This window comes from Ochotona curzoniae, unplaced genomic scaffold (genome assembly GCF_017591425.1).
Source record: "Ochotona curzoniae isolate NIBS_2020 unplaced genomic scaffold, NIBS_Ocur_1.0 contig_2723, whole genome shotgun sequence".
In the NCBI taxonomy this organism is placed as follows: domain Eukaryota; kingdom Metazoa; phylum Chordata; class Mammalia; order Lagomorpha; family Ochotonidae; genus Ochotona; species Ochotona curzoniae.
Window position 1 is genome coordinate 24,214,626 of NW_024465573.1, and position 16,110 is coordinate 24,230,735.

Sequence of the window (16,110 nt, forward strand, 5' to 3'; positions counted from 1 at the left end):
GCACCTGTAAACACAGACCTAGGACAGATACAGGGGTGTGTGGAGTGTGCAGCCCCATCCTCAGAGAGGAACAGCTGTGAACCCTCCTGGCATCATGGCCCATGGATCTTCTGAGCCACGGTCCCATCATGTTCCTTCCCTTCCAACGGAGATGATCATGAAGAGGAATTCAGTTATTTGAAACTAAGCCTGGGCAACCCAGAGCACCTGGCCAGGCCAGGCCTAAAATAGACGACTAAGTCAGACAGGGCCAAAGGGGCTGCTGTCTGCTGGGAGAGGACAGGGTCAGAGCAGGCCCCAGGGTAGCAGCACAGCTGTTCCAGCTCCAGGCCATGCACTCCGGAAAGAGAACAGGATGGTGCTTTATCCGCTCACCTAAGTCCCCTCCTGACTACACTCTGGCTGTCCCCTGGAGAGGAGCCATACCTGCAGTTCTAGAGGGGCGAGCAGACTCCAGGGCTCCCTTCAGCAAGAGCAGGCATTAGAGTCCATGCAGAGCCGAGCTCCGTCCAGCTCTGCTCCTTGCCAGCATGTGTACCCAGCCTCAGCTCCCTCACCTGTAATACATGCACAGTTCTCACCTCCCCCTCAGAAAGTCCCAGCAGGAATTAAACAAGTCCAGCAACTAGTGCATGGGAACAACAGGTGAATATCATGGAAGTCACTGATTTGGCTTCCAAAAATCTTGAGCCTGGGAAAGAGCTCTGCTGGGGGTGTGTTGGGCAACATCCTGCACTCCTTCTGTGACAAGGCCAGAGCCAAGGAGCTGAGAATATGGGTGTGAGTCCAGAGACACATAGGAGGTGCACCTGAAGGTGGGAGAGGCTGTGGAGATGGCTCATGAGAGAGTGACCTGGAAGCAGATAACCCTTTGGTGTTCTCTTTCAATTTCCCAGGTTTGGCTCCTCCTTTGTGTTTAGGAAGACATCTCGGAAGATGACAGCTTGGCTCGGATGTGTTCAGAAGCCACCCCACCCCCATCTTCATTGGGATCTGTGCAGTGGGCAGTGGAGCAAACAAGATCAGGAATCCCAGCCAGTGTTCTCCAAAGGAAGAGTGAGATTTGATTGGGGAGAGTCCAGGAGCCTGCTGCACCCATGCCCAGGGTGAACCCTGACCAGCTCCTGCACGATCTCCCAGGTTGCTTTATTTGGATTTAAAAGAAAAGAGGGGGAACAGCTCCTCGTCCATCCAAAGTCAGATGGAAATACTTCCACCCACATCCAAATGTGTGCACACCAGAGTGAGAGCAAACAGAGTCCCCCAGGCAGACATTGCTGTGTGCAGGTAAACATAAACACTTACAGGCAGGCACACCTGTGCTGCAGCTCAGTTTGAATGCACTCCAAAATCCTGCTCTGGCACTTGGGTACAGGCCCGAATTGGGGGGGAAAAGGCCTCGGATCTGTGTGAGTCATGTGGACACAGGAGCGCACCAGCCCTTTGGAGCATTGGTTTCAATACTTTATTTAAAGCATCAGAACAGTGGGCAATGAGCCGGCTCTTTTACTGCATTTTCTTGGTTTTCCGTTTCTGTGCTTCGCAAAGCCAGTTGAAGCTGCCACACGGAGTCACTGGAAGGTGAGCCCTCTCCAATTCAGGTTAATCATGGATATTTATAAGGATATTATTTTGCCATGTTATATTAAGATGAGAGCCGTCATGAGAAACAGCAGATGTTTTTATTGTTTCCTCCAAACAATAAGCTTATATATCTTGGATTATTTTTCTTCCAAAACAAAACAAAAGCGTAGAATTATTTTCTCAAAGACTGCATATATGTTCTGAACATTATTTGACAATTTCAGGAAAAATACGGTTTTTTCAGGAATCAATACTGAATCAGGTGAATGTTAAACTCTTAACATTTGGGGTTACAATGCTAATTTGTGATTGACCTTCTTGGTACTTATTGATTTTAGGGAGGGAACAGAGCCACAAGGATTTCTCTGTTTAGTTTTTCAATTAGTGATTGGTTTTAACCTTCGCAGAAAGCACCCCAGCCTCTGAGGGAAAAATCCTGAGTTCCAGTACCTCCATGGCCAGCCTTGGGATTTTGGCCAAGTCACTTTTATGTTTTTGGACCTCAATTTCCTCAGAAAAGTGAGAGGGGGCAAACTATCAGGACCACCTATCAGAAGGACAGGGTAAAACGCATCCAGCCTGAGCCTGCACCAGGAGGTGTGTGCCCTGGTCTGTGCCGTGAATGTGTGGATGCTCTTGGCAGCAGGTGAAAAAGCAGAAATGCAAGTTCTCATGCTGAAAAACTCCAAAGCAAACAAGCAGCCAGGAAAAGTCACACAGTGCCCACAGGTTTTGCTTCTGGTGCCTCCGTATACACCTGGACAACTGCCCTCTGCATCACACACAGACTTTGGCACCCAGAGGGAGAGATGATGGTGTGGTTCAGCTGACGCGGTTGCATGTTAGACCAGGATTCTGTATATTTAACTTAGATGATGGCCTGGCATTTCTTGCCACTTATCCTAACCATACTCTACATGAAAACATCATTGGAGTTTAGGGTTTCCTATAGCCCTTAGTTTCCTGCCGCTGCAAGGGCTCGCTGGGAGCCCCATTGCCCTTGTTTGAGGCCACTGTCTGAGCAGTATCTCCGGACAGGTTGGGCAGGGGTTGTAGAGGGCCCTAGCAAGGCTGCACAACTATAACCTTTCTCCTGCTATTTTTTCTTGTTGTTGTTTTCAAGTTTAATCAGCTAACTTATTTGAAAGGCAGAGTGATGGACAGGAAGGAGATCTTCCACAGACAGATTCATTCTCCAAATGTTCAAAATAGCTGGGGTGCACTAGGCTGAAACCAGGAGCCAGGAACTCCATCCAGCTCTTTCACATGATCAAAAGGACCCAGGGTATGCGTTAGCAGGAAGCTAGGACAGAAGCAGAGCAGCTGGGACTTCTCAACCAGGCACTCTGAGATAGTATGTGTATGTCTTAAGCGGCTGCTTGACTCACTGCCCCACAGTGCCCACCCCTCTCGCCCTGCTCCTTCTCAACTCACAGCTCTGAAATTGAGCATCAGCATCCATGAAGTCTGAATTCTATGGAGCTGGAGGTCAGAGCCACGTTTCCCTTTAGGGAAGAGGATGAGGTGGCTACGAAGGAATCCAGAGAGAGGAAAAAGGGAAAGTTTAATGAGTAGGAATACCCTTCGCTGGCTAACGCAGTTACCTTGCTCAGCTTGACCCATGGGATGCTCACAATGAGTGTGTAAAATTTTATGTAGTCTCTGCACATTATTTTTAATTTCTCTCTCTCTCTCTCTCTTTTTTTCTCAAGCCCCCAGTGTTTCCTTCTCCTATTGAGCCTTCTTGTTTAGCCAGGCCTGGCCGAATAGACTGCCTCTGGGTCTGCCTGGCCCGTGGCTCTCCTGGACTGGGGCTGGTTATGCACACGTGATTTTAACCCTTTGCATCTGTACCTGCAGGTCCCCCTAGCTGGTACCTCCTTGCACCAGGGGAGCACTCAGTGAGTGCTGATTGAGTGGTGAGACAGATTTGGTCCCACAAGGTCGCCCAAGCCTGATTACAGCCACACGTGTCCTTTCACTGCCATCAGAGCACACGCTGCTTTGAACTTCTCTGCTGAATGTTCCCAGCCTCCAAGGATGGTGGAGCCTGTGTGAAGCAGTCTTGACGAACACCTGCTGGGCCTGCACGGCTGCCACCCTCATCATCGTCTGCATGGCTTCCTTCCATTTCTGATCTTAGCCAAACACACAGATAGTGCTGGGATGGTTATGCTCATGACAGAGGTGACCACAAGGAAGCTTCCAGGACAGAATTTACAAGGATAGCAATAAAAACTTAAGCTTCAAGATCCCTTGAGGGCCCCGACCATGTTCCTGTGGTCGGAGATGACTGGAAAATGTGCAAGATAGGAGGTTATCAGCTGCCTCTCTTATCTGCTGCCTTCCCAGGGGGCCTGGAGGGGCACTTGTAGTTCTGCCCTGGCTTGGGGCTAGTCATGTGTGAGTGCAGGTGACAGGTCCCAGACTCCTCCAGTATAGGACACAGCTGGTAGAGATGCTCTTTCCACCCCCTGGCCCACTCACCAGGCCAAAGGACACCAGGCTATAGGACTGGAGGTGTCTGGGAGGTGGCAGGGGGTGGGGCAAGATGAACTGCTTGCAGGTAAGGGTGTCTAACAGGCAAGAAGCAGGATTAAGCCGGCTGTCCAGATTCTGAGAACTCCGCGGCATCGGTCAGTTCATCCAGGATTTGTTGCAATGACTTTCGGTCATCTTACGCTAATAATCATATTTATACATAATTTTCTAGTCCTTAAGGAGGCTCTGGGCTACACTCCAGACCCTGCAAAACCTGAATGCATCCCAGGAATTCTCCTTGGGTTCCTCTGAGGAAGTGGAGCTGGGCCCAGCTCGGGTTTGCTGGATGCTGTCCAAGGCTCTTCTCCTGCCTCTGGGACCTTAGTTCTGTGTGTAAACTGCCCATTTGTACAACGCTGTGCACACGGAAGTTATTTCCAAGTGCATGTCTGCCTTGAAAAGATTTTTTTTGTCCATGGTGACAAGGAAATCAATGCTCTGGTCCATAGTCATGACCTTGACTTGGGTGACAGAAATCTCATTCTAGGACATCTGGCCTTGTCACCATAAGTCTGACATGTTGTTCTCTATACAGGAGGGTCTTGTGGAAGCCCCAGCCACCTGTACCACCACTCTGCAGGAGTGTCCTTCCCGTGACAGACCACCAGCAAGGACCACTGAGATGCCCATGAAGCCCAAGAGGCTGGGGCGGGTGCTGTGGGGCAGCTGGCTGGGATGTCCACACCCCCTACTAGAGCGGTGGTTCCAGCCCAGGTTCTCTGCTTCCATAGCACCCCTGATGCTGTGCCTGGGAGCTAGCAGCTGAGGCCTCAAAGTACTTGGATTCTTGTCACCCATGTGGGAGACCCAGATGGTGTCCCTGGCTCCTGGCTTTGGCCTGGCCCAGCTCTGGCTCTTATGGCCATTTGGGGGTCTGAACCGGCAGGTGCAAGTTCGATCTGCCTTTCAAATAAATTAAGTGTGTGTGTGTGTGTGGGGGGGTATCTATTAAAATCCCAAGAGTCTATAGAATATACCAGTAAGTCCTTCAGCCACTCCGAGCAGAAGACTACACAGCCCAGAAATTCCACCTGTTGGATGTCAAAGTCACAGAAACAGGAGTTGCCCGAGTATGTTGTGGGCAGCAAAGTTGAACAGGGGCCCCTGTAGAGCCCATGGAAAGTGTCAACACCCACCACCTCCTGCCCTGGCCCCGCCTCACCCTCAGGCTTGCTACACACCCCAAACAGGTACATCACAGTCCTTGGTTAAATGCTACCAGGGCCAAGGGCTCTCTCCCCACCCAGAAGTAGTAGCTTAGGACCATGCACACACACTTTTTTTTTTTTTTCTGGAGCCCAGAACCGCTTGGCCTTGTGGACATCACAGGAAGTGCTTGATCTCTGCCAGACCGCTGCAGATACCACCGACACCCTGCCGCCTCCCTTTGCCAGGATGAACAAGTAGCCTCTCTGTCATGATCTTGGCTTACACTCAACTTGGGCCTTGTCTCCCCAAGATGGGCAAGGTCTGAGCCACACTGAACTCAGGAATTAACACCCCAGGTGGATGTGTGGCCTTCTCCTACCATCACCTGAGGTTTTGTCAGCTCTTTCCCATGAACTACCATGGGGCTGGCCTCCTCAGCCCTGTGGCCCTGGCACGGGTTACCTGTGAAGGAAACATGAACCCCATTGCGTGTTGAATGTTGGCAGATCACATGGTATCTTGGGCCAGATGGCACCGCCCACCTACACACACTGGGAGAAGCAACTAAAGTGCAACAGTAGAAGTCCCAGCTCAGCCACTAGTCCCCATCCCAGGGTTACAGCCAGAGGTCCTAACTTCAGGCCACCCTGGTCTTGAAAAAGCCAAGTACCTTTGGCAAACTTAATCTTTCTAACCAACCCATTATAAAAACAGAAAGCTCTAATGTGACATTTCCTAAGTATTTCATGAGCAGATCATGGGGGAATCAGAAATGAATGGTCAAACAGGCTTGGCAAACCAAAGATCAATAGGATTTCTTCCCAGAGCCTTTTGTCCATGGCCCTGGTGATTTTCCGAGTGATGGAGCAGTGTCAGGTACTTGGGGACAATCAGTTTCTTCCTTCTTGTGTTCTAAACATCCTATCCTTTTGCTGCTTCTGGCCCACAACTGACCCAGAGGAAGCACAGCATGGTGGTCACTCATCCCTTTAGCGAGTTTGTCCCCAGCCCTATGCAGAGTACTCCAGATCCCTAGAGAGTCTAGGGCATGGAGCCCTAGGTACACAGAGGGAGGGCTGAGGCCCAGAGCCCCTGCTAGCCTGCTCTGCCCAAGTCGGGCTGTCTGTGCACTTGGCCTACCCTGCACCCCGTCCACCCCTACCACCCAGGTAGGTGCTAGGTCCCTGGAAGACCTTCAGTTCATTTTTGGTCAGATGAAGACATGGCGCTCTTGGGTGGAATCCGTGACCTTTTTTTTTAATTATTTTTAAGATTTATTTTGATTGGAAAGGCAGATTTACCTAGAGGAGAGACAAAAAGAAAGATCTTTCATCTGCTGGTTCATTCCCCAAGTGGCCACAATGGCTGGAGCTGAGCCAATCAAAAGCCAGGAGCCAGGAGTTTCTTCTAGGTCTCCCATGTGGGTGCAGGGTCCCAAGGCTTTGGGCAGTCCTTGACTGCTTTCCCAGGCCACAAGCAGGAAGCTGGATGGGAAGTGGAGCAGTCAGAATCAGATCCAGTGCTCATATGGGATCCCGGTGCATGCAAGCTGAGCACTTTAACCACTAAGCTATCGTGCCCGGCCTGAGACCCATGACTTTTAATCTCATCCAGGGCAGGGGTTGCATGAAATGAGGATGAAGAGAGCTGCCTGAACTCAGAGGAAGGCGTGGCTAATAGAAACTGGCAGGAGGTGAGCTGGGCTTGAGGGCCAGGTAGCCCAGGGCAGCAGAGCCCCAGCAGGCATGTGGGAGAGGGGACTCTGGTGGGGGGGTGGGCTGGCAGGAAGGTCCAGCTCTATCCAGCCAGATCCCATGAGTGCAGAGCAATTTGGGGCCATGTCTCTAGCAACTCTTCAGTCGGACTGAAGAGCCTCAAACTGAGTCAACCGAAGCAGCTTCTTCTTTCAGCCAATCACAAGTGGAGCCAGGGACTCCAGTGCACCTGCTGCCGACCAGTGCACCATGCAAGTGCTCTAAGGGCACCACCAAAACAGAGCCTCCACCTGCCATGGACGACTGGCACCATTTGCGGCATTCCTAATTTACATATCAAGAAATGGAGGCTCAGAGAAATTGATTGACTTGGACAACGCACAAAGCTACTAGATATCAGAGACCCCAGGCCAGCACCCTGGCCTCATGGTCTTCCCTCTTTATATCTTAGGCACGTGGCAGTGGCTGTTTTCTATTTAAGTTACTATTCATTTATTTGAGAAGCAAAGAAACAGAGCTGGTTCCCATCTGCCAGTTCACTCTCCTAGTATCTGCCAGGGCTGGCCTAAGCCAGGAGCTCCCATCCAGGTCTCCCACGTGGGTGACGGCGCCCAACGCCTTAAAGCAGCACCTGGTGCCTCGCAGGTATGTGCATCAGCAGGGAGCCAGGGTTGGACCCACAAGTACTGAGCTGTGGGGTGTGGGTGTTCTGAGGGCTGTAACTGTGGGACCAAGTGCCTGCCCCGCTAGGACTTTCTGTAAAGGGAATGTGGCTGGTCTGAAGCTAGTGAGTTGTCTCGATTGTTCGTAATCAGCAAGGGAACATGGTGCATTTTAAGTGTACAGTGAAGGCAGGAAGAGCAGGGTGAACTGAGGTATATCCATTCACCAGACCTAACCATCGTGGGCTGACAGCCTGTTTGCTCTCCTGCTGAGGATGCTTTGTCAACAAGTCCTACTACATCATGTCCCCGCTCCCCGTCCCCGCACCTTTCCACGCATACCTCTAAGAGATGAGGCAGAAACCCCATTTCCAACTGCGAGGCACCCTAGGCCAGGCACACACCCCCTCACCACCCCCCTACCAGATTTCAGGCTAACCCTACCCCAAGCAACTGTGCCAGTGGCCAGGGGTCACAGAGTCAATACTGCAGCCAGTCCCCAAGCTTCCTCCCAGAGATGCCTGCCTCTCCAAGCTCCCTCTTGGCATCATCAGTTTGGTAAGTAGCCAAAGCAGCAGCGACTGAGCGTTGTACTCTTCTGCCTGGAGGAGCCGTTGCTACAGGGGTTACAAGTCTATCTCAATGAGTCCAACCCTGAACTCTCAACTTTGGCCCTGATCCTAGCCGCTACACCAGGAAGATTAAGAGGAGCCTCCTCTGCCCAGCAGGGAATAGAGCTAGAGGTACGGGCAGGATGGGTTTGAGGCACCTGCAGTCAGAGCTCCACTGTGGCTCACTTTCCGCATCTGTAGCAATGGGTACGCAGCAGTTGTAGCGTGGTGATGGACCCGTTCCCTCTGTGGAGGTGATTGCCTAGAGGGGATGCAGTACCCGAGGTGGCCAGCAGGTGTCCATCACAGACTGAGGATCCGACCGTGGCGACTCCACCAAGACAAGGAACTTTACCAGACGCAACTGGACTGGGAAGAGCCGAAGGAAGGTCGGTCTGCCGGGGCTCCCTTGAGAAGCGTCAGTGTAGCTGTCCTCGGAGGTGAAGACTGGCGCCTGGTAGCCCACCCGAAGACCCCTCGGCAAGACAGGCATCAACACTCCCGCAGCTCCCGAGGAAAAGGTTTCCCAGAGCAAGAGGCTGGAATGCGCACGACGTCGCTGTGCAGCCACACAGGTGCACGCACTCACAGACACACGATGTCACCCACGCACGCAGGTGGGGAGAGCCGAGGCTGCGCCCTCGGGGCTGTGCGTCTGCCGGCGTACTTGGAAATCAGCAGTCCAGCAGGGCTCGGATCCGGTACGTGCCACCTTGACTGTGGCCTCCGTGCCCAATTGACACTTGAACCCACACAAGTGAGTCTGCCGGCCCTGGGGCAGTTTCTTCAGACAATCCCCAGCTGACCAATGAGGAAACCCTGGTTCAGGGACACTTAGGTCGTCCCTTCTCCCCCGGGAGTCCCGACACCGCCGCCGTGGCATCTGCACGCCCTGGCGAGGCTGGGCCGGGGCACCTCCCCACAGTGCGCGCGGGCTCCTGAGCTTGGGTCCAGTCCGTGCACGGTGCCCGCCGCCCGCCAAGTCCCGTCCCTCGCACAGGGAAGCTGGTCGCCTGGCTCCCTCTGGTGCCCGTGGCTGGGAAGGCAACGCCAGAGCGGGGAGTGTGTGTCGGGGGTCCCTGGTAAGATTCACCCCCTCAGCTTAAATCCAGTCCCCTAGGCGTGGCCAACGCCTGGCCTCCCTCCCTGCCCCAGCCTGTGCCTCTGGCGACCTTGGGGAACCTGTGGCAGGTGAACTGGGCCTCTCATGCTGAGCGCAGCCAGGCTGGCTGGAGCCCATTGCCCAGGTCTCCACTCCACTCACACTTTCTGCTCAGTCCTTCCTGCTCACATGCACATATCCACATGGAAACACACCCCCACACATGTACATGACACATAGTGCATACACCCGCATACTCATACACATGTACACACATGAGCACACACAACCACCCAGAAAACCCATCGTTAACAACTCTTTCACCAGAGCTCCCTGGTCCCAGCCAGAGGTCACAAGCCCTTCCTCTCAGGGGACATGGGTGCCCGTGTCCGAGCCAGCAGGGGATGTGGGGGCAGCAGGCACCTGGGCAAGGGCACATCCGTGGCTGGTGTGGGGCTCTGGAGTAGGGGTGGCCTCGGAGGGCATGACCCTGGCAGCCTCCATGCCCTGGGAGGAAACCTTCACACACTGGAAATTGGGGAAGCTGAGGCCCAGAAGGACCCTGCCCTGGGTGACCATGTCCATGTTAAACCCTAAGACCACTGAGTCCTAGACCCATGATCTTGACCATGGCAGCCAGGGAGACATGACAGCTCCAGTTGACACACATTACTCAAGCCCAGCCACCTGCCCAAGGTGGCCGCGCTGGACACACAATCCAGAAAACAGAGCCGTGCTCAGGGGCCCATGCAGATGCAGGGAGGCCAACTCTGACCCTTTTAAGGGCACCTCCTAGGACAGTGGACAGCAGTTCCAGGTCTGCTGGGTGAAGAAGCAGGGCTGCTGGGGGTGGCAATGCCAAGCCAGCACAGGTGCTGGTTGTCCTCATTTGCGTGGTCCTTCCCCTGGGCAGTCAGGCTGCCTGTGGGAACCAGGCAAGGCACTGGGGCCTGGGGGTGGAGCTGGTGAACAGTAGGTGCAACCCTGCCAGCAGGCCACTAGCAGGCAGTGACACCCCAGGGTGCCGGAGAGGGTGGGACAGCAGAGTCTGGACCTGCCCGGATGGGCATCTGAGGGTTCTAGCCCGTTCCTGCATGAATTTTGGTTTTAATTTTTGATTTACTTGATAGTCAGTTACAGAGAGAGGAAGACACACACATGTACACACTGAATTCTTCCATTCGAACGGTTCATTCCCTAAACAGCCACAATGGGCAGTGCTGGGCTGGTCAGCTGGCTGGTCCCATGAGGGTGCACGACCTGAGGACTTGAGCCATTCTCAGCGCCCTAGTGATGCCACAGGTGGAGGACTAGCCTGATACACCACTGTGCCACCCCAATGACTTTTTTTTACTTTGTAATTATTTACATTTGAAAGGCAGAGCAACAGTAAAACACAGACAGAGGGAGAGCGTCTGTCCCCTGGTTCCCGAGTGCTTTACTACCTGCACCAAGAGCGTTCCGTCCAGGGACATGAACCTAAGATGGTACACGCTTCGGAGCAGAGGCCGCTGGGCTCCCCCAGGCACTGGGCACGTGACTGATTGATAGCCCTTTCAGGAAACAAAGACCGGGAGAGAATGCTTCATGCTCCTGGCTCCCAGCCAAAGCGTCCTGTGCTTTGTCAAGTTCAAGTGTGCCTTTCTGTCTGCCTTTGCAGCCTGTGTGTGCTGGAGGGCACGCGTGAGTGCGTACACTCAGCTCTACTGGAGGACAGTGCTCCTGGGGTCAGGCTGTGGCCTCCCTGCTTACCTCTGCCCCTCGCCTTGAAAGTCACAGCCCCTTCGCTTTTAAGCTGAAGTTTGCAACTTCTGCTTTCACGTTGGCCTGTCCTGAAGCCCAAGTCCAGAGACTGACCAGAGTCCTAGGTCGCAGAGCAGGCCCAGGGCAAAACTGCTGGAGGAGTCAGCCCAGCGTGCAGAGCTGCAGGTGGATGTCCTGGGGTTCTCTTTCCGCTGGCCTCCTGCCGTTCTCACCCTTGACACCTGACACCTGTGACATCTGAGACCCCATCTAGGGACACCACGGTGAGAATTTCTTTAAAAGCAGGCCTCCTGGAGTGGGGTGGTGGGAGTCACCTGAGGTCTTAGCAATCCCAGAAGAGCAGCCTACTGAGTCAGGGCTTGAGTCCAGCTCCAGCAAATGCAGCTCCTTCCAGTGCTTCCCGGGCACACCCTGGGAGACCCAGGCCCCCAGCTTCTGCTGCAGTTCACGCTTCAAAGCTGCAAGTCGACTCTTGCCCCTGCACCCCGCTCCTGCACCTGCAGACCACATACTGTGTCCCCAGGCTGGAGACTCCTGCCCCAGACCCGGGAGGGGGCTCAGAATCTGAGCTGTGGAGTTCTTCCCAACCTGGGGCACTTGGGCACCTCCCTTGGGGCCTGCACTGTCCCCCCAACAGCCTTGACCTTGATGGAAATCCCAGGCCTGACCTGTCTTCCCTGATAGGCAGTGATTTACTGCGGTGACAGAACAGAGCTGCTGAGCCTTTGGCCACAGTTCTCTCTCTCCTGGCTAGATGTTTGTCAGCCCTCTGATGAGTGGGCGCCTCCAGGGAGGAGCAGGTGAGCTAGCTCAGAGCCCCTCAGTTCAGGACTCAGGTCAGGGCTCCACTGTCAGGCCTCTGAGCAGCCGTGCTGTGGGCAATGACAGAGCCTGGTCCCCCCTGGAGCCCAACACCTCCCACTCGCCCTCTCCACCCCCACAGCTGTCTGTCAGTGAGCTCAGTGTCTTCACTGGAGGAACCCCCAGAACAGGTCCCTGGGTGAGCTCTCTGGGTTGCCCCTCTACGCAGTTGGACAGAGTTTAGGATCGCTGGGGTACGGGTAGGGTACTTAAGGAAAGTGGAGAGCCTGGCAGGTACACACTCACTCTGGGCAGAGTCAGTGCTGATCCAGTCCTGCCTCGGGCCAGCCAGCACCTACCTTCCCCAGCTGCTTCTTGGCCTTCCTGCAGCTGGCTACAGGCTGGGTGGCACAGGCAGCAGGTGACTCAGCACGCACAGGGGTCCCAGCCTACACCTTCCTGTCTTTGGGTGTCGTGAGGACTTTGTGATTTGGTGATCAGGAGCTAGACTCATGGCAGTTCTGGGAACTCGGGGCGTGGGGAAGACAGTCCAGAGCCCCGGCCAGACTGCCTGGACTCGCTTTCCCCGCAGCCAAGGCTGCCGCGGCTGGACTGCCAACTCCCGGTGGAAAAGAATTGGCGTGCGCCGCATGCTCCCTCTGGTGGTCGTATGGGGACCTGCATCCTCAGGTCTGGGCTGCTTTCGTCACTCCGGTGTTCCTAAGAACAATCCCCCTAATCACGTCCCAGTGTGACTCAGTGCGGGCTGCACTGTGGAAAATTCCGGAGAGAAGTGAAAGTTCAGCAACTGCTAGTCCATGTGACCTTCCTGGAGGGAGAAGGGGAACCATTCCTGTCCAGGAACCATTCCTGTCCAAGGCAGTCAGTCACACCTTCGTCCGTCCTATTTGTCCCCAGGTGGGCCCCCTGGGGCTTGTAGGGCTTTGTCTTACATGAACCCCACTCCAAGGGGCCTCTCCAACACGCCTGGAGAGGTTCCTGGGCATCTGGCAGTTTAAATAGGACCCGATACAGTCTCGTGTTTGTCCAGGAAGGGGGCTGGTGGCCGAGTGAGCCAGGGGAAATGACTCACACAGGACAGGTTCCCCTCCATAGCCCCCTGGAATTTCCTCTGAACGCAGGAGGCTGTGTGGGCAATGAACAGAACATTCTAGGAAGGCTGTCTCATGTCTCCCCACTTGGGCCACTGACCTGCCGTGACACCTCCTTCTGCTATGGGAATCCACCTCCTCCTCCAAAAGTGCCCCTGGTTGGAATGCCCAGCCATTCCTCCCAGCCTGGTGCGCACCTGCCTCTTGGACAGACACATCCGAACCCTGCTTAGGGATCAGCTAGTTACAACCTGTCTGTAGGAAGGAGCTCTTCAAAGCAGGCATCACCTGCACGCTGCCTGCCCTGTGTGGCTTCTGCCTCCCCAGCCCTAGTTTCTCTTTCTTTGCTTCACTCCTCTTGAGGTGTCCAGGTGGGGTTTTCAGGAAGTCCGTCTCCCCTCTCCTGCTCCTGGGTGTCGGGAGGAGTCCCCCAGGCTCCCAGTTCTGGCTTGGACACAGGCTCTCACCTAAGCAAGTGTTCCTGACTCCTGGGGCCCTCAGCCTCCCTGTGAATGAAGGTCTTGCCTGCCAAGACCTCTGAGGGTTGCTGGGCTTAAAACCCGGGGGGGCTAAGGCAAAGAGCTTAACTCCAGGGAGGAGCGCTGGTCCACTTGCTCCATCAAGTGGAACTCCTTGCAGACCTAGGGAGCAACGCCAGGTGGCTCCAGTGCCCCACCTTCCACGGGCCCGGAGCAGAGAAGGAGATAAAAGCAGCTGGCCACTCTGAGGCACACACCACCTGCTAGCTGGAAAGAGGGCGGCTCGGGGGGGTTCCCTGCCTAAACGGACAGAGGCCGAGGCCTGGAGTACATGGGAACAAGGCGCCCCTCTCCTTGTCCATTCCTGGGCATCTAGTGCCAAGGCTTAACTCAGGAGCATCCAAGTAAGTGGGCAGGTACAGGTTCAGCTGGGGTCATGGGAGCCCAAAGGTGAGGAAGGAGTGTCCTAAACCTTGCACAAGGATCAGGGTGGCAGGGAAAGCCTGATTCAGCCCCATGCCTTGGGCTCTCCCCACCCTGGTGTGCTTGGGGAAATGGCAGAGCCTTAGGATGTGGCCACAAATGGCTACAAGTTGGTGGCTGAAGTCTCAGGAGAGCCCCAGCTCTCCGTCCCCAGACTCCTGTCGATTCAGGTTTCTTGCTGTCAGATACGCAGGTGGCGGAGCAGTTACTGGAAACCTAAGGTTAGACCCATCTGTGTTTGTGCTCATCTTGGAGACAAGGCCAAGGCAGGGGCTGGTTTTATTGGGGGCAAGAGTGGCATGGGCAGGAAGTAGTGCCCCCACCCCTGCACTCCTCGGGGTTCACAGTGAACCTGGCTCCACCTTCAGCCCAGGTGCTGGCAGTGACAGGACAAGGGATCCCCAGCCCCGGGACAACTTGGAGATCCTCCGCTTCCATTGGGCATCCAGGGCTGACTCTGCAAAAACGAAGGCAGGAATGGGGCTGGAAGTTAAGGGTCAACCAACGCTGGGATCTTGGGCCCTTCCACCCCTGCAGCCCACGACAGAAAGCCCACAGTGGGTGGCCGACCACCTGACCCGTCATGGGGGAGGGCTGAACCCACCCCCACTCAGTTCCCATCTGTCCCCCCACGCCACGCACCTTGGTCACAGTTCATCTTCACCAACTTGTCTGGGATGGGGAGGAACAAGGACAGGAGGGGGGTCAGTGGGAGGGGCTGGCCTCCACCCCTCCCCAGCCACAAGGACAAAATCCTCACCCCACACCCAGCCCTGGCTCACCCCACGAAGGCCGCGCTCACCTGCGTTTCTTATTCCCCCCACAGCGGAATCTTTTGCCTTGAAAGGAGAAAAAGGGATTCGTGTATATGGACTTTCTGAGGACTTGGCTCCTCAGCCTCCTCTCCTCCTGGCTTGGGGCTGGGAGATCCTTGATGTAAAGCTGGCCAGGGAGCAAGGAAGAACCCAGGGCTCTTCGCCAGCAACAAGGGCTTACTACAGAGGCTCCACAGGCACCTGCCAGGGTGGGCGCTGCCAGACGTGGTGGCAGGGGTAAGGGGTCACCGCAGTGCCCCCAACACAGCGCCGGGCATGCAACTCCGTGACACTTACAGAAACGTGGCAAGAAGTCCCCTCTGCGCCCTGCTCAGGCAGGTCCGCCTGCCATACCGTGTGGGAGTGACAGTGCCCAGACCCGCGTTAGGGCTTCCAGTACGCAAGAACACATGCGCGCTGCAGAAAGCGTCTTCTTGCCTCTGGTGGTGTTTCCGCGTGTCCGTCTCGGGTTGCACTCAAACACACCAAGAAGTGTTTACTGTGCTTGCCTGCTGGGACTAGGGCCCAGGATCCTACCTGACCGCTAGTGTCTCTGGCAGATAGGGTCAACCCATCTCAGCAGGTAAGCAAACAGATCCAGGGAGTTTGCGACCCCTGGCTGTGGAGCGCAGGGCCCTTTGCTGCCCCTCTTCCAGGGGAGGTCCTGAAACAGCGGGGGGCCTCCCTCATATGGCCCAGGACCTGAATGCACTAAGAAGTGGTTCAGGTCACAGCAGGTGCCGCTGCTCACTGCTGCACGGCCTCCCAGGATGAGGGGAGGAGTGGGGGGAAGCCGGCCCTTCTATTTCGGCAGCTCCTCCTGTGTGCACGAGTGGGCGCGCTCCTGGTTCTGCGGCCCAAGGTGCAGGCAGCCTGGCCTCCTACTGCCGCTTGGTGAAGGGGCTTGAGTCTCGCTTGGGGAACCTGGGGAGAGACATGACTCCATCCCGCAACCCTCCTTGCACCGTGAGCAATCCCCACTCACTGAGGATGATAATGAGCCCCACGACGAAGGCCAGGCCAGCGAAGATCAGACCCCCCTTCCGGACGGTCTCATAATCTGGGCAGAGAGGGCAGGAACAAGTGGCATGGGCGGACATCTCCCTTGGCCACCCACACGCCCACACACTCACAGCGGCCCCAGGGCAGGGAGGGGGACAAAAGGGCTCAGAGCACAGACACAGGGAGACTGGGAAGGATCCCCCGGCTCACCGTAGTAGAATGGGTCCACGCCATCCTTGGAGCTGCCACCTGCGGAGAGCGCCAGAGGTGGGCTGAAGGAGGGGGCGGGG

At 55.4% G+C, this 16,110-nt stretch overlaps 1 protein-coding gene across 1 annotated transcript in view; it reads right to left on the reverse strand.

Moving 5' to 3' along the window:
* Window positions 1-14,371: 14,371 nt before the first annotated feature.
* LOC121154143 (FXYD domain-containing ion transport regulator 6-like) overlaps window positions 14,372-16,110 on the reverse strand; it is a 40,757-nt gene continuing 39,018 nt past the window's right edge. The window contains exons 8-12 of the mRNA XM_040977013.1: window positions 16,031-16,069; window positions 15,804-15,878; window positions 14,806-14,842; window positions 14,646-14,675; window positions 14,372-14,460 (exon numbers count right to left, since the gene is read on the reverse strand). Of these exons, the coding sequence (XP_040832947.1) occupies window positions 14,651-14,675; window positions 14,806-14,842; window positions 15,804-15,878; window positions 16,031-16,069 (176 nt within the window). The 3' untranslated portion in view covers window positions 14,372-14,460; window positions 14,646-14,650. The remainder of the gene's footprint in view (window positions 14,461-14,645; window positions 14,676-14,805; window positions 14,843-15,803; window positions 15,879-16,030; window positions 16,070-16,110) is intronic.